We start from the raw sequence: 18339 nt of genomic DNA on the forward strand, positions 1-18339 counted from the left end.
AATGCCACAGCTCCAGCCCACCTATACAACACACGAAGCCCAGGGCCAGACACCTATTTGGAGCCATCAGCGCTTTTGTGCTGCGGGAGCCTTTTTGGAGCCTCTCCTTGGGAAGCTGGGGCTGCTCAGGGGTGGTGGGGAGTGGGCAGATGCCAGACCTCAGCTCCTGTCCCCGCGGTGCCACCGCCGGCTCAGCAGCGAGAGGCGAGCCCAGCTTCGTCCCCGTGCTTCTGTCACAGCGCCTGCCGGCACACTGTGTTGTGCTTGAAATTATCATAGCTTGCATAAAGAATGCTGGCTGCACGGATATTTTTAGGGTGATAAAATTACAGAGATGAACTGGGACAATGAATTGTATCAACAGGGCTTTCAGCTCCTGTTCCCTCGCGAGCAGCTCGTGCGTTATTTATAGCTGCATGCATGTGCGTGTATGGCTGTGTGTTCACCTCTTCCCAAAAGCAGATCAAATCGTCCTGGCACAGACGATACCCAGTCTACGTTTCCTTGTTCATCAAAGGACCGTTGCGTCATGCTCCATGTCTAAGTCATACCTAGAAATGCATGAAGCGGAGCTTTTTTTGAGCTGAATTAAGATCAAATGAGGAGGCGGTGAAGCTACGAGCCTTTGATGTAGACAAACCAGGAAAGCTCTCTCCATGGCGAGGAGCTCGGAGCTACCTCTCCTTCCCAGCACAGCTCCCTATTCTTCCTACAAACTGCTTAAATAACTAAGAGCCTCAAAAGGTGCTCCCATGAGGGCTCACCTGCTTTCTGCTCAGCCAGAGCCAACATTCAACTCATAACAAAGATCTTTGTGCTCTGCCTCCGTAACGCTGCGAAAGGAGTTGTAATAATAATTAATAACACGATAGCCAGTTGTGTTTTATGACCAGTGCAAAGGCTGGGGACAAAATTATATTTGGATTTTGGCCTGCTTGTTTCAATCAGGCTTCCAAAGCACTTTTCTCATGTTTAAATACCTGTGAGTCTTCACCTAAAGCAATTGTTTCTGTCAGTTATTAGGAGGCATTGCAGTTGTTGGTTGATCTTCAGTGCAAGCTGTATGGCTGGGGAAATGGGCCGTAAATACCCACACCACGGTGGTCAGCGATGAGCTCTGGAGGGCTCAAGACCGCCTGTAACATTTTGGTGTGTTTTAGAGAGAAACAGGAAAGGAGAAGAGAAGCTCGGAGTGGTAGAGATGGAGAGGAGCAGCTCGGGGGTGGTTTGCTTGCAGGGTTTGGGGTCAGGGCTGGCCTGCAAGAGGGGCAGGGAACAGCGCCGTGAGGTTGGTCAGGCACAAGGCTCTCTGCTGCTCCTAAGCAATGCAGGCATATTGAAATGAAATGCTAAATGCTGCCCGTGGAGCTGCTTGCTTGACTGTCATGTTGAACGCTTCATCTGCCCATGTGCAAATGCAGCAGATAAGCAGAGTCCCACCCTTTGGACTCTTTCAGAAGGCTTTTTTTTTCTTTTCTTTTCTTTTAAATAAAAAGAAGAAGACAACCAGCAACAACAAAAAATCCCACAATGCGCTCTGACCTGCAAAAATGTTATTTTGCTGTTTATCTCCTTCCTGGAAGAGGTGTCCTTGCCCGTCCCAGCGCTCCCTGAAGCCCGCAGGCTCTGCCTCCCTGCCCGCCATGCACAGGCTGCTTCGCCTCTCTCCTTTTTGCTCGTCTCGTAAAGCAAATGGGACTGGGTAACCGCTAGCAGGAAGGCGAGGCAGCCTTATTTATATGCTGCTTCTCTGTCTCAGTTGCCCAGAGCGCTGTGCAATTATAGAACTCAGACACTTAAAATAACATCTGGGTAAGGAAACAAAACAAAGTGTAACTCACGGTTCACAACCAGTTCCCCCCCAAAAAAGAAAGAAGATTAGCAGGTAATGGCTTGTCTGAAGAAATCCATCTGTTTAATTGCTTTGAGACCTCAAAAAGGCAAGACTAAGCGAATGCTCTGAGATGACCTCTTCTGCCAGAGGTGCTGCAGTTCCGATGTATGTTGAATTATTTATTTTTTTTATTTCTATTTATTTATTTATTTTTAATCGTGAAAGTAAGAGCTCTCCTTTTGGCCCAGTGGAACTTTTCTGAAGGACTGGCTTTTGTTTTCAGGCTGGTCGTCACAGCTAGGTTTGGAGAGGAAAAATCTGGGAGGATGATGAAGAGAGAGGCAGATCCTCTACATAAACCCGAAGGCCAGTGGCCCGGAGTCTGTCCTCTGCTTGACTTCCCTGGGGGTGAGGGGACAACAGCAGGAGAGTTAACGTTACGGGAACAGAAAGCAAGTCTTCCAGTCCCACCTATGGGCTTGTCTTTACTGTATACCAAATGGTGACTGGTTGCAAAGAAACTGGGGAGATGGAGGCCAGGAGGATCATGAAGGTCTGGCCACTCTTTCTGCTGGGAATCGTGTGCTGGCCTCAGCAAGCGTTGCCTAACGGCAGTGGTCTGATTTTGGCTTGATCCCCGCCATGCCGCAGGGCAGGGAGAACGGGGATGTGTCAGGCACCTGAACCGGCCCCAGGGCTGTGCTGCCCCAAATCGCCGTGGTTTTAGCTCGCCCGCAGGGTGTCTGCGCCACGCAGAGCGGGAAGGCTGCGGCTGGAAGCGCTGACAGCACCTGGTTTGTCGGGAAGCACAGGGCTGTAAGGAAACAGCCCCAGAGGGTGAATGTTCAGGGGTGAGAACTGAGAGTCTGCACGGGGCTCCCGGCTGCTGGGCAGGTCTGAAGCCAGCAGGAACTGGGAAGCTGAGAGCAAAAGAGCTTTAGGCTGAAAGGAGCTTTGGGAAGGTAACAGTGGCGGCAGAGACTGCAGGTCAGCGTTCCTTGGACAGGAACTAAAACAAGAACCCTAACTGGACAGACGCTCCATGAGCGACCCACTGTGTGGAAGAGATGTCAGCTCCACGGAGGTCAAGATCTGGTGGGCAGCTCACAGACTTGGGGCTCAGTTTGAGAAGTTTAATATATTTCAGTTAATGGCAAGTCAGTGAGTTTTCTGTCTTAATTTTTTAGGATAAACCAAAGCCTATTTAGCTCTCTCACCCTGTCATCCCTGTTTCCTACTATCAAGATTTTGCAATAATTTTAACCAAATGGATAGAAGATAAAAAAAATCACCAGATTTTAAAAATGGGCCCCATCTAATTTCCCTAGAAGTGGCAAATATTTGTCACGGTACTCAGGTCAGCAGTACAGCAAGCTGAGAAATATCATCTTTTCACGTTCTTTGAATAAAAGAGCTTTTTTGGGGGTAGGATGCGTTGCTAAAGGAAGTGTGAAGCTAATTCTGATATAACCCCCTGTTGTTTGTTATTGAGCAGGAGATAAGCCCAGGCAACAAAGCTGAAATCTCCGCGCAGCGTTTCTGATAGCTCAGGGTTGCTGTGCCACCGGTTCAAGCCAGCCACAAGAGGTGGATCCCATCCTTCCCCATACGGTTTGCATTCACCTGTATTTCCCAGCTCTGGCTGCTCCAGCCCTACCACAGAGGAGGATGCTCAAGTCCAGGCTGCCGAGTGAAATGCCTCTCTGTACCCCTCTACCAGCAGAAGTTTCCTTGATCTCCGTGTTCCTGCTGTTTCTCAGGCTCTGATGTTAGCGGCGTGAGCTGCCTGTAAAGTGCCGTGAGGCAGGGCAGCATCCCCTCTCCTCCGAGCAGCCCTTCCAGGCTCCTCGCCTTCGTTGCCAGGAGGAGCTCGGTGATCTTTTGCAGCACCGCTTGAAATGACGAATTATAAATGAGTCAATCTTTCAAACTTTAGATGCTGCAACGATTCAACACAAACAAATGCAATGAAGATAATTAAAGGTCAAATGGAAACTCGATATCGTTAAAGATCTGCCATCATATCCACGCAGACCCCTCGTAATTATGATGCATGCACAGTAATAGAAGCCTAATGGTTGCAAAATGTTCTTAGGATTAATTGGCTTTGGCAGCTTACACACTCACATGATTTTCTACATTTTTGCCCATCCTGACAATCATTCTGTGCTCTAGGCAATCTTTGCCTGAGCTGTCTGTCTTTATAACCATCACATTATTCTGGCTTTTTGAACTTCATAGTGCGGTAGTTTGCCTCTCAGCACCCAGCATGGTTTAATCATGTTCTTATTTGTGCACTATTGTGTGGCGGATAGCTGTTTCTTTCCTTTACGGGGAAGGCAGTTTGCCCAGGGAAGGCAATGGTGACCCTGGAGCCATGAAAAGTGAGTTGACGGGACCTGTGGGACTGCAGACAGCGACTATGAGGGGGCCAGCGCGTGGGGATCACTACAGGAATAGCGGGAGATCTCAGCATGGGCTAGGGAATGAATGCCACACCACAAATATTTCTGTGGGAATATTTAACGCAAATAATCATGGAGCAAGAGCTGGGAGAACGGCCTCCAAACCCGCTTCAGTTTGATAGACTCATTCCAGAGCCTGCAGAAACGTGGTTGCAGCTAGGCAGCATCCGTCCCCCGCTCCCCAGAAACCCACTGTGCTCGGAAGGTGGCCCCAAGTCAGCGAGACCGTAATGCAGTGACAGCGCCTTCCCCTTGGAGGGGACACCACGCCACGTCCAGTCCTGTCCACATGGCAGCAGGAGGATTTTACAGCACCGGAACCCTGACTCAGCAAGAGCCACAGCAATGCATGCGGTGAGGTGACACTGAAGCATGTGCTGAAGTGCCGTGCTTGCAATAAAGAAAGATAACGTGCAACAGGCAGGCCACAGCATGGCAGATAACGCCTGCCTTCCAAAGGTAAAGCTATTCAAATAAATTGGCAGCAATGTCAGCACTGAACTAAGCCTTCGGTAGGGTGAAGTGTTTCAAGAGACTGGTGAAAGCGATGCTTTTTGAAGCTGTTGGCTGCGAGTTTCTCAAATGCTGCGGTATGTCCTACCAGTAAGACGCTATCGTGTCAGACAAGAAGCACAGCACTGCTGGTATCTTGCAACACATCTTGAGAGAAATGAGAAAAATGTCCCCAAACCCATGTTCACGCTAGTCTGCGCCAGCCCTGCTCCTGCAGGTGAGGGTTTTAGTTATGGCACTATTTAGCTCTGCAGCACACGGGATCGGGCAGGATTGTCCAGGGCTGAGCATCACTGGAAGCTGTGGGGAAGCTCTTTGCCCTGCATGCTCACAAAGCGTGCTGATGGAGCCAGCTGAACTTTGAAATCTGGGCTTGACTGAAGGGAAAATTTGAAAGCAAACCTCCAGGGAGGAACTAAGGCAAACTCTTACACATTACTTTTTTTTTAATTGAAAACTCTGCAAACTCAGAGCACTGTCTGCTCACAGCTCTAGATGAAGCCTAGTAGATGGGAAAATCTCAGAAAAGTCCCTGCAATGAGCATTAGTTCACTCATCTGGGTGCCCTCCTGCACACAAGCACAGGGGTACGACTGGAGCTGCATCCTCCCTTTGTGGGGCAGAGCAGCATTGTTCCCAGCATTGCTAATCACAGAATCACAGAATCGTTTAGGCTGGAAAAGACTTTCATCAACTACAACCATAACGTTTGTGGAAACTTAAACATTTTAAAATTCAAATTAAAGTCTATTCCATCTAAAACTTAGGCTGGCATGCCCCAGAATACCCCTGTGCCATCTGAGCTTCTCCCAGCTGCAGTCCCTAGCCCAGCACAGACAGTTTTGGGAAGGCGATGATGGTGGGAAGGCGATGCTGCAGCCCATCGGTGTGCACCCAGCAGGCACCGCCACGGGAGGGAGGGGAGCTCTGTAACCGGCGCTGTTTGGGTTGTGAGTAGCTCAGCGGGGCCCTGCTACCTGGAAACCTCCGGGCCGTGACCCAAATACCTCACCCAGTCGCCTTGAGAGATGCAGATGCCTTCTAAGAAACACGTTCATTTCCAAACAGCAGAGCTGAAGGCAAGGTCACGTTTCCGACGCGCCCGTACGGTGCGGCCTGCTGCCTGTTTGCGACAGCCCTTTGAGGAATGATTAACCAAACCGAACAGGCAGGCACGGGTACAGAGGCCCCATCTGTCTGAGGAAGAGTCAGAAGTTAATTTAAGTGTCTTCTACAACATGTCGCCTAATTCCAGTGGCAGCACAGCTAATTAAGATGGAGCTGGTCCAAGAGCACGGAGGTGCGGCAGTGGCACGGGGGAAGCGCTGCCACAAAGGCACAATCAAAGCACGGTTGCGCTAACGAGCAAGTCGGGCGCGGGGTACTCAGAGCCTGTGAGGAGGTGCTGAGCAGCATAATTAGCTGGGTATCTTGGTGCCATTGATAACTTCATGAATATTTCATACTCTTTTCCCACCAATCTGTACTGACAACTTGTGACACAGAACTAGCTGGGGTAAAATGCACTTAATATGCAGTTGCCGTAGCTGTAAATTTATCCTCAGACGTTATTTTCTTAAAGATGCTCCTCCAGGAGCCTGGCGGGCTACTCAGCAGCTCATCCGAGCTCCGTAGGCCAAAGAGCAAACAGCCCTTCTCTAATGAGTGCTTTAATGGTCTGATAACATCAAGCGAGTCAGCCACGTGGGGTTGTGGCCCTCGTTAGGGAATGCTAAATTAGTGGGTCTGGGAGGATGGGAGCTGCAGCTTGAAGGGGTTGCTCCTGGAGAGTGGGTACAGCCGTGCCTCCTCTTGCTCTGATAAGAGTTAGCAATTTTGTGCAAAATTTGCTTGGTTTTGTAGGGGTGAGGGTGGGTGGGTGGGTGGAGGGTTTGGGATTGTTGAGTTTTCTTTTCCTAACACCTAGTTTACTAAAACTCCCCTCTACAAACTACCCCATTTGGGGAGGACGTGCTATAGCAAGCAGGGCAGCAGGGGCTCAGCTGCAGCAGTCTCTCTGAGCAATAAAACCGCCCATGGGGCTTTTGTGGGCTGCCCCAGAGGAAAAAAACTGGGGAAGGCTGAGGTCTGGGTGAGATGTGCGGGACGGCACAGCGGCTGTGGGTGGGTCAGAGCTGCCTGGCTGGGGGTGCTGCGGCTGCACCACCCGCGGCCATGCCAAGCAGCACGTCCAGCACAGGCCCGCTTCCCCAGGAGTGACTAACAGGGTGGTATTTTCCTCTGGTTTGTTTTCATGAGTCAAAGGTAGGACTGAGACTTGCTTCAGTGAGGCTGCCCCACGTGCTCGGGGTCCCAGGGGGCTGCTGCAGTGGGTGCCATCGGGCACACGTGGGTGCATCGAGCACAGGGGCACCAGTTGGGACTGCGTTTGCCTGGAGAAACGCCAGAGCTGTGAGGTGTGGGACCCGCACCAGCGTGGTTACAGACAGGACGGAGGGTTTCAGCACCAGTCAAGAAATAAGGAGTGTTGCTTGGTCCCCCGCAAGCGCCGCCCTAAGGGCTGGCTGTCTGGAACTGCAGGCTCCGGGTCTGTGAGTTGCATGGAAAAAAAAAAAAAAAAAGAAAGCTTTTAGTAGAGAGGAAGGAATTGTGCACTTTGAATTGAAAGCGAGCTATATGTTTACATAAACCTCCTGTTCGTAAGCCAAGGCTGTGATTCAAGGGGAGGGTTTGGGTTAGCAGGAGTGAAAGCGGATGCTTTCCTGTCGCGTCTGAGCGCCGGGGCTCCTCCATCCAGTGAACGTGCTCCCTCCCCACGCCCCAGTGCGCCCGTCCCAGGCAGAGCTCCTGGGGCTTCCTGCATCTGCTGTGCCCTGAAAAGACGGAGTGAGAGCACGGGGTGGTGGGGGGAGAGGAGAGGTCTCTGTCCTGCATGCAGGGTGGATGGAGTGAGCTGCCCCGAAGGCTCTGTGCCTCTGGGTGTGCCGCAGCCCTCCTCCTCGGGGTGTTTTGGGTAGAGGGTCAATGATGGGGGAAGCAGGAGGGTGGAGGGGTGCTGGGTGGGATGCGGAGGCTGAGAGCAGCAGGTTGGGGACCCACGGAGGTGGGCCTGGGGACGTGGCTGGCGAGGATGCTCCTTCTTTGAAGACAAACTTGAGCCTTCCTGGCTGGCATGCACCTTGCCTTCCTGTACAGGGCGATCGATTTAAAACTCGATGCGTGTTTAAGCAGCACTTAATCAGAAGGGCCAAACGTTAGTACTACATAATTCATTTTGTCTTAGTTAACTTTCAAGCGCCATGCTGAGAGATTAATTTTGCATCTCTCCGTATCATCTGTGCAGTAGGAGCAGCAGCAGCAGCCTTGCCACAGATATTGCAAGTATGCTCTTACATTTTATTCAGTTGAGTTCATTTTTATCTCTTTAATCGTAAAACTATAAAAACAAGATGATATTGGCACTGGTAATTATGTAACAAGCCATTGGGCAAGAAAGAGCACATTTGAAGTTGTGATATAAACAAAGGATATCTGGGGGTATTAACGACCTTGAGTATTGAAGCTGAGATAGTGAAACAAATGTATGGGGTTACAATGCATTTAAAATACAGGAGGGAAATAATAAATCAGATGAATAGTTGTGAGGAAATTGAAAATTGTGGAGAGAGAGTAGCAAAACTACGTAGAGATTGAAGGACTTATGCCTCTTGCTAAGAATGGTAATGAGAGTATGCGATTTGAATAGGTCTAAACTGCCCTTGAAATATCATTATAACTTCTTTGAAAAGGCATTTACCGTTTGTATGATTTTCCCAAATGTAATATATTTCCTTGCATCTTTGTTCATTGAAAGCTTCTGAAATATGTCTGACATAAACCCATATTGGAGTAGAAAATAACATAATGTTCCAGGAAGTCAAATCAAAAGCATTTTCTAATCAGTAGGTCTTCCACAGGAAAGTATCACTGCGCAGACAGCAAAAGCATCCAGGTTAATTTTCTTTTCTCTTCTTTTCTTCCTCCTATAAATAAATGACCAAACAGAACAAAAGGCTTTACAAAGTGAACCATCACAGCGGTATGTCACTAACAGCAAAATGCCACGTATTAACTTCGTTAGTGCTACTTATTTCTCTCTTTCTTGCAGTTATCTGTGACCGAATGCCTGGAAACACGCATTGTTGTGTCTGCTGCCGTTACACGAGGGCTGTCAGCGCGGAGCCTGCGAGTGCTGGGCAGGCAGCAGGGAAGCCGGAGCGGTGCAGGACTCGATCCAAAGGCTATCCAAGTCATCGGGAAGCATCACGTTGGCTCCTGCAGCCTTCGGCGAAGACACAACTCCTTTCACTGTAACCGCATCTGAGCCCCTGCAACAGGTGTTACTTAATAACCCTGAGTAGCGAAACAGAAGAAAATTTCTTTGAAAGTATGTGCCAATCTCCCAAATAGCATTTCCAGCAAAAAAGGCCGCTTAACAGCTACTACCGCTGCAGACAGAAAAGGAAAATGAGGCCTTCCTCACCTCTCCAGTGCCACGGCGCAACTAGTGCCGGGAAATGGCTCTGAAATCGAGGCACAGGCTTTCGCCACTGCTTGTTCCAGCTACAAAGAATGTGTGCGTTTCGGTGAGCTTCGAACCGGTGTTGTAAGCATCTCCCAGATGGGGTTGGCTGTGTCTTAGAGGTTATTGCAAGGCCCTTACAATGCAGGCAGGGCAGAGAATTTGTTTTAAAAGGTGGCTGCAAACACCGTTTTGTAAATAAAACTCACTTAGAAGGCTTTAGTGTTTTTAATGCAGCCTCCCTAACAAGGTCCTGTAAGGGCTGGGCCTGTATGCAGAGATGTTGCCTCTTCCAAAGAAGCCACGGGTTGCTTCCTTTTAACAACTATCCCTCTTTGTGTATGTAAAATCCATAGTTTTACTTCTTACTGGGGCCTGCAGAGGCAGAGGGCAAGAAGAGAAAGTGGGAATAAAGGCAAAAGGAGAGAGACATTCGCTACCACCCAAACAGGTGGCTTTTTTCCCTTTCTTAAAGATTCAGTGCACCAAAGTCAGGAAAATCAAACTTATGGTTCCCCCAACAGCCATAACTCTGCCCCTGGCAGAGAAGGAGCGAGGCATAAATATAAGCTCGTACCCAGCAGTACATGCTACATATGTGCAGGGAGCTAAGTTATGGGTGCTGCGGGAGCCATGATTTTGAATGTCCTGACTTGTGAGTTTAAATTCTCCAGTCCAATATTCTGGGTAGTTTCTTTCTCTCCTTTTTGCACTTTGTAGTTATAAATTATATTACAGCTCTTGGTCTCTTTTATGCTGGCACAGCAATTTGGATTATGTGATTGGCTGAAGACTCTCTTCTTCACAAGAAAGTGATTGCAGTCATTATTCGTAGATTTTTCAAGGCTGGATCCAGCTTCCTTTGTGGCACAAACCCTTAAGCTGATCTGTGTCACTCACCACTAGCATTAAAGGTGAGACAGGGAAGCACATGCCATTAGTAGTCTGCATGGGATGCTCTGATGGCCTTCAACACACTCTGCCTAGGTGCACCTCCGGTGGGGCAGGGCTGCGTTTCGTTGTCCCACCAATTTGCTCTGCCAGCTTTGTGATAATAAACTTGCATGTCTCTTTTGAACTCTTACTTTGTATTCCCAGATGAGGCTTTCAGACATTGGGAAGATACTCATTAAGAGGGTGAAATCCAGAGCAGAGGCTGTACAGCGCCTTGGGCAGCACCTGGGAGGTAAGGAGGACTTTGCAGACCTGTTTTGGCACCCCCTTGGTACACGGGTGGCAATTCTGACTGCGCAGTGGGTATGTGAAGGTGATATATGTACATGGATGTATGAAGTGGACTTAGGAAGGCAGAATACCACCCTAAATGCCTCAATTGTTTCCTTTTGCTGTTGTTCAGAACACCAGGTAAGTCCCTCCTGTAGGCAACTGGGTGTGTTTTGCTTGTGGAGGCAAAACCCAAGCCCATACTGCAGCTAAGAAAACATCTTTATCCTGTCAGTTCAAAGCTGGTCTTTTCGAGTCTCTTTGCGGTTCCAGGACTGTGTCAACCACCTTTCTGTTGCGTGTTCGCTCCTAGTCAGAGCCAGTTTGTGCAAGCAGAGGTTAGGAAACTTTGGGGTTAATGTTAAAAATAAGTTTCAGTTGAAGTTCAGAGCTCTTTAATTATTTTAAAGTCCATCCCTAAGAAGGACAGTGCCTCAGATTCACATGTAAGTGCTTTGATAAATAGAGATAGGTTCAGATATGCTTTTTGTTGATTTGTAGTCATGGTTTGTAAGGTTGAGCTGGTGATGTATCACTGCCTTAAAAACACGTCCAAATAGCAAACCACCATCTATATATCCTGGCTGACTGCAAATCTTCAGTGTTGAACTCTGCGAACATTTTGCTGCACCAGATTCTGCGAAGGCCTACGTAAGAAGGAATAATGTGGTATAAATAAACTCCATCTGACTTTTTTTATAATGCTTCGTGCAAACTTAACATGCAAGTCAGGTGTCACAGTAGCTGTTGGAAATATGTAATGCTGACAGTATTTGGTAATAAAATAATAATCGCTGCATGTATCTCTGATGGAAAGAGATTCACATCCTTTTGAATCCCTAATTGTGTGCCACACTACATTAGAGACAGATAGCTCCACTGTCTCCACCTTTCAGAGATGGGAAATTCAGAGCAACAGCAAGATGTTCTAGAAATAAGCCGGTTTAATGAAGCAGCAAATTAGACCCTTCTATCTCTTTATTTAACATGTAGTCCCTTGAATTTATCAGAGTTCATTACAGAGGTGCAAAATAGAAAAGAAGCCACAAAATTCATTTGCGATTAGAGCTAATGATTTTGAAAATGGCTTTTCAAATTTTTATAGATAACGGCTATTATTCATTATTAAATTTATGTCACGTTTACTCTAATGAAATTACATTCTCTCCCTTCCCCTGTTTCTATTGTTTATGGTCTGGGTTTTGTAAAAGGAAGAATCATAAAGATGCTATATGTTTCTTGCCAGCTACAGTGCCTTTGACACGGCTCCTGATAGCTTACTCCTGTGACTCACATTAGAAGAATGGTTTTAAAATTTCCTTCCCAATTTAATACTTGACACATAATGGTTCCAAGTAAATGCACTGATCCATTTTTCTCCATAATTTCAATCTCATAGGAGGAGTAATGGACTCAGGGCTGTAAAGTTAAGGGAGGAAAAAACATTCCAACAGCAAAATACAAACAGTTCGAGCTGCTGCCCCTTCCAAGGTCTGCTCTCCACCCAGACCGACAGCCCCTTGCTGCTCAGCTGTCTGCAAAGGGCTGTCGCCTCCCCTCCTGTCTTCGCCCTGTTGTTCTTTGGCTGACTTTCTTTTGGACAATTTGAGATTTATTTTGGCAGCTATTGAGTCAGGGATGGGCGGGCAGAACAGAGCAGTGGCTGAATTTGAAACAAGAGAGGGAGTTTGAAATACGAGGGGTGTCTCTTGGAAGTTGTGGCCAGCCCTGCACAGCACACCTGCCCACCCTGACCAGTGCCCCTGAGCATCTGCCCTGAGCAAAATTGGGTTTTGTCATAGGTACAATCACAGCTTGCTGCAGGAGGGCTTGTCCTGGCACAAGCCTGACAAAGCACGCTTTAAATGCCTAACAGTAATCAAATTTGCTTAAGATAATGTATCGTCAGTCCTCTAGCTCCCTTATTCACGTGATATCTTTCCTCTGCTTTCTTTAATATCTGTATGTATTATTAACAGTTCCCAGTCCTTGCTCTAGAATAACAGATATGGAATCGCCCTCTCTGACGTAGGAGGTTAAGTGAGCTGCTAATGTTATTTTTGAAGAGGATCTCCTGAAGTGTTATTTCTAATGACTAACGTTACTTTGCTCTGTTCTTTGTTTCTTTCCATCCCCTCCCCAGTTCCAGTGTTTCTTCTGTTTCTTCTTAATGTGACGAAACCTGAGCATGAATGGGAAGAGTTCATTCGTAATGCGGCCAGCCCCTGCGGTGTCGAGCTGAGAAAGTCTGCGGTTGTTATTTCCTCCTGTGGGGTGTTTGTGGATGACCATCGCTGTCCTGAGAGCACCAGCCTGCGCAGCAGACAGCACGGTGTGTCCGGGCAGACAGCAGGCAGTGTCTGGGCAAACGTCGTGGTGTGTCCTGCTCGTGGCCATGCCCAGGTGAGGAGGGCTCAGGGCACCGTTTCCTGCTGGCACTGTCTGGCAGGGGGGGTTTTACGGCAGGGATGGGTGCTCGTGCTCTTTGGCTTCCAGTTCTCAGTGGAAAAAGACGAGCGTGGGTCTCCCCCAGCTGATGTGCCCCAAGGGGCCTCACTTGTGAGCTTGTCAGACACGCGGCTAGGAATCAGCTGTAGCAATCCACCCACACAACTCAAGCAACATGAGGAAAAACTCATTATTCAATACCTTATTTCATGCCCTGGAAACAAGAGCAACAACCCCAGCACTTCCTCCCCTTACAGCAGTGCGGTTTCCATCAGTCTTTTCAAGTCCTAATGAGATTTAGCACTGGGGGGAGAGGTTTGTGCCGGGAAGACCAGGGTGGGAGCTTTCTGACCAAAAGGTTTGCAGAAAAGCTCCTACAAGCTTTGGACTAAGCTCTATTTCTATGTGGAACAACAGAGCAAATGTCACCTTTTTGAAGGTTTTAGGAGTTGTCTCCCGACTCCTGCTATGTCAGGAATTTGTTTGTGGAAAGTCTGCGAGATCTTACCGAGCAAACTTGTCAGAGATTTGCTGTTTGCCAAAAGAAACGTCACCCCGTGGTGCTTGCACCGGCTGCGGCCGGCGAGAAGGGCAGCACGCAGCCCCGCTGCTGGAGCAGAGGCTCGGTTCAGAGCGCTCAGCATCACACTGCAAAGCAGAAGGAGCAAAGACCTCCCTGGCTGTGCTCCTCCCGCAGGAGATTCGAGCTGAAGGGGGTGCAGTGAAGGTACCCTTCCTGCTAATAAACTGAGCAGAAGTGACAGGGACGTCAGGCTGCAACGCACACAGCGTGCACCTTACCTTTTGCCAATTTCCTGATGATCTAGTCTTACCCGAGGCGTTTTGCAGTTGAGTGCAGTTACCTCTTATTCCCGGTAAGGATGCAACATGAAATGCAAATACCTGAAAGGTTAGGCTGCTGCAAAGCCATAATTACTCACGGACTTCGCATCTATGCAGGAATAGAACAGTAATAAATCTTTGATTTTATTATACAGCGATCTTAAAAATACCCTGGCTGAAATCAAATATTTTATATGTGAATCATTTTCCCCCAGCTGTGACTAGATAATGCGTCAGGAAGGGCCCACGTGTGCCTCGGGGCACTTTGTGTGTCCCACGTGCAGCATCCCACAGCCTGGACCCAGACCTGCCCCTGCCTGGATGCAGCCTCGTGCCCAAGGCAGTGCCTGCCACCGTCCAGCTTGCGAATGGATCAGCAGCCTCCAGATTTTCAACAGCTGACCAGGCCAGTGCATCCTATCCGCTGCCTCAACAATCCCATCCTGGCCATTACAGAGAAGCACCAGCTGTGGGGACCGGGACCAAAAATACCCACAAGTGAGATTACAACTGCAGCAGCAGTGGTTCAGTGCTTTCCTTTTAATTAATCTGCTTCAGTCACTATTAAAACAGCCCAAGGGCTGCAGAGGAGATAACACAGGCACCTCGGGGCTTGCTGCAGACTGGCGTGGCCAGGAGCTGGGCACCAGCTTTGCCTCGGTGTCCCCCGAGGGCCAGCCTGCAGGGCCGCACAGGAGCCGCCATCAAAGCTCAGCCCTGTGCCTCCAGATGATTAATTTCTGTACTAGCACAGCCTTCACAAACACACCCGGGGCTCTGATCTTAATGAATCACGTAAAATGTTATGCCCTTTGGAGAGGCAACACAACCAAAGTAATTACAAGCTGCTTTCTTTTTTGTGTGTGTGTTTCTCGACCCCCAGCTTTGCCTATTCGATGTGCTGTCCGTCCCTACATGCACATTTCCTGAATGGCCCTTTACCTCTGGAGCTGCAGCGGGCCATGGAGCGAGCTGTGGTGCCAGGGTCACCCTCTGCACCCCGACCACCAGTGGGTGCAGAAGCAGATGCTGGAGGGGCGACGCAGCGACAGCAATCACTCGCTTCCCGAAGGAGCAGAGAGGTGGTCCCGACCCACACCCAGCGCTGCTGTGAGTGCACCCCGAGGGGAGCAGCGTGGCCGGGCTGGGGGACAAGGCTGGGTGCTGGGGCGGCCCCGTGCTCACCTCCAGCTCCTCGGTGGCACAGCCCGGCCTTTGAAGCTGCTGAAGCTGGTCCCACCCAGGGGAATGGTTGAGGATGGGATTTGTTCTTTTTCAAAGGCTTTGTTCCCCTGACAGCCGAGCTTGAGTCCAACCTGACTGTCCGCTGAATCCAGACCTTTCATTTTCCCCTCTTTAAGTTTCGAGCTCGCACTTCACATGCAGTGAGGGCAGGCTTAAGCTTGACTGTCAGAATAAAAGCCTTTTCTTTCTATATCGCTTCCTCTCTGCAGCTCAAACCAGCTCCAACCCTGACAATGTCAACTTCAAAGGCTTCCCCACACTGCAGCCACACTTTTGCCTGCGGAGACAATTTCGGCATCTCCTGAAGGCACGAGGATGTTGGGACGCTGCGTGGCATTTGGCGGCTCCAAGGGGAGAGAGCAGGGCTGCAGGCCCTGCTGTGCTGGCAGCGAGAGGGGTGCTGAGCTTGCCCTTGTGCACAGAAACCCTCCAGAGCTCCCCTGGCTGACGTCGGATCAGAGACAAACATAAATAAACGCAGCCCTCCCAAGGCCAAAGGAAAGCCCCAGCTCCCCGGGGAGGCAGAGTTAATTCCAGGATGCTGCTGGATGAGCTCTAGTGAGGGCTTGGCTGTGGCAAAGCTCTCGCTTCCCGTCTTCATTCTGGGCAACTTTTCTGGTAGGGGAAGTTGTCTAAGATGCCGATAAAGATAATAATGTATGAAGTGATTTCATTAAGTTCCTGATTTATTGAAACGTACGCTTGTGTTTCCCTGGGTTAGTGTTTAAGCAAGCAAAGAGCACCATTCGGTTGGAGAAAATTACGTGCACGATTGGCTATGTGGCTCCATTTAGCTGTATTTAGCTGCAGAATATCCTGTTTATGCAGTTAAGGAAAAGTAAAATCCACATCTATGAAAACCGCCGGTGCTTCTTTCAGATCCATGCAAACTGTTGGCCATGTTGTAGCGGGCTGCGCTCAGGAAGGGCAGAACAAGGAGCAGACGTGGGGAAGTTTCAGCTAATAGCCTCCATTCTCATATGGGAAGGAAACAGCAGGAAAAGGTCAGTGTATGCCAGCAGTTATGCATTTTCTTCAATGGAAGATGCACAATGGAAGATCTTTTCTCCCAGGCAATTACCGTAATTATGTGAACAAGCCGTTTAGCAGGTTTCTGACTGAGTAAGTGATCGGCATGGGCGATGAGAGGTAAGTTGCTTGACGTGGTGCCAGGTAAATGCAAAGCACTTTCAGCTTAAAATGTCATCTCCGACAGGGTAACAAAACGAGCTGGAAGCATCCCAGAGCTGACTGCTCCCCTTGGCGAGACGAAGCGTGCAAGGACTGTGACGGCAGATGACAACGGGGGCTGAAATAGGCAGAAGAGAAAAGGTTTCACAGGGGGATCTGAACGTCGCAGAGGCCCATTGAGAACCCAGGCCTCCTGCTTGTCGCAGCATCCAGCAGTGCAAAAACGAAGGGAATTGCTGCTTACAGCACTGGCTGGGATTTAGGGTAAACTGAAGGAAATATTTCTTCATCTGGAGTGTGGTCACTCTTCATTGCTGCAGGAAGTTGAGTAACTGGGTTTAGAAAGAGCTGGTTTTAGAAAGAGCCGGGGCACTGCCTGCCCGCTGCGCTCTGTGCATCCGCAGGTCTGGAGGCAACTGCACGGCGAGGGGCCACGAGCAGATGTCCCAGTGCCTCTCAGGAAAGGACTCTTGAACCTCCAGTCCTGCACAAAAAGCCTGGCTGAGCAATGGTCCTCTCGTGACCCTCATAAGAAAACCCATTTCTGATTTATCTGCTGCTTGGGCCAGCCACGGGAAGAGCAGATTTAGGAAATGAGGCTGTCCCCGGGGGCAGCGCAGTGGCGTGAGTTTAGGAACCTGCGACGGACTGGTTCCGAGCTGCTGCACGCGACCGTCACGGTACTGAAATGTATTGGTCACCAAGGGATTCCCAAATTAGATGGGCCATGATTTGAGTTAATAGTAATGTAAAGGAAACACCGCTGGCAAAATGTGACTTACAGCCCTCTGCTAGCAGCAACCTGCCGGTTGCTCGTGCTGCACCCGGGGAAGTCAGCTGCAGGCCATCTTTGGACTCAGCAGATTTTGCATGAAGCTCTATTTAAAGAACGTGAGCATCTTGAATGTTTTGGATTATTTTTGTATATTCAAACCATATTTAAAAAAAAAAAAAAGGCAGTGTACCAGGAAGGGATTTGCTATGCAATGTTTGAAAATCCATCCTTTAGAGTGAGAGTGCAGATGTTTCCTGCCCCTACACCCAGCCCCTCTCCTGGGGCAAAAGGCTGCTTACTCTAACGATGTACCGCATGTGTGAAAACTTGTTTTTGCAAGTATAGTGGCTTGCCTGGTTTCCAGCAGTGTTTCATCAGCTGGTATTACCCCAGCACAGGGTTAAAATAGAGCTCTAGAGTGCAAGTATATTGTCAAGGCAACAAGAAAGTACGTTGTGGTCTCGTTCAGCCATTGCCCACAACCACTTTACCCTTGGGCAGAGCTCTTTCTGTGGGACACGGGTCACAGGAGTTTGTGTCCTTCAGTGATAGGGGATGATGTCTTTTGGTGAGCAGGGTGGCATGGAAAACCTCATGGCCATGGGCCCCTGGGCTTGCTTTGCTCTTTGGGCATAGCTAGTAAAAGGGGAAAATGTACCGAGTGAACCTGGGCAGTGAAATGGGTCTGACTGTGGCTGAATGACCCTCACCCCTGCTCCCTGTGCTCCTGCCCATCTGTGGCCCAGCCCCAGCTCCCCAGACAGCGAGCTGTTCGGGGCACGAAGGGCGTCTTCCCAGCACGGCGCTCGTCACTGCGGCAGGGAGCCAACGCCAGCCCGCATTGCTGGGGTTTTCTTTTCATTTGATCTTCACCATAAAAGCAACCCATATGAATTCCTGCAACAATGAACTGCCCTTTGCACTAGTGGCTGTGGAAATGTGAGCTGGCAGAAGATCAGAGCCGGGAGCGGGAGGGCGAGCTGGGTAATTTGTCCTTTGTAGCATCTTGCCCGGAGAAGGTGATGCAGGAGGTCACGCTCTTCCCTCGAAAGCTGGGCAGGTGCGCGGAGCTGCGCTCACAGCTGGGGCTTCCCCGCTGCCACCTTCTCCCAGCTGGTCCCGGTGTCCCCTGGAGCCTCTGGACCCCAGCATCGTCAGCAGGACCATGTCCGCAGGGGGGCAGCCCAGCAGAGCCCACCTTATCTCTGCAGTGCCTGCTCCAGCACTGCTGCTTGCCCTGAAATTTGGGTGAGAGAGGAGAGCAGGATGCTGACCTCTT

At 49.5% G+C, this 18339-nt stretch overlaps 1 protein-coding gene across 11 annotated transcripts in view; it reads left to right on the forward strand.

Annotated features, from left to right (window-relative positions):
* Positions 1-18339, forward strand: part of PROK2 (prokineticin 2) — a 97190-nt gene that overhangs the window by 64481 nt on the left and 14370 nt on the right. For 2 of the 11 annotated variants that reach the window (XR_013955767.1, XM_080606986.1), the window contains exons 1-4: positions 6668-6936; positions 8921-9398; positions 10433-10520; positions 12702-12961. Coding sequence is in view for 10 of the 11 variants with exons in the window: in XM_080606986.1 (XP_080463112.1) it covers positions 9330-9398; positions 10433-10520; positions 12702-12961 (417 nt within the window). In the remaining variant the exon portion in view is untranslated. Of the gene's footprint in view, positions 1-6563; positions 6639-6663; positions 6937-7019; positions 7041-7077; positions 8027-8119; positions 8155-8920; positions 9399-10432; positions 10521-12701; positions 12962-18339 lie in introns of those variants that run through there. The other 9 variants (XM_080606992.1, XM_080606993.1, XM_080606994.1 and 6 more) reach the window with 8 other exon arrangements.

This window comes from Anser brachyrhynchus (genome assembly GCF_964034855.1).
Source record: "Anser brachyrhynchus genome assembly, chromosome: 10".
NCBI classification, from domain to species: Eukaryota; Metazoa; Chordata; class Aves; order Anseriformes; family Anatidae; genus Anser; species Anser brachyrhynchus.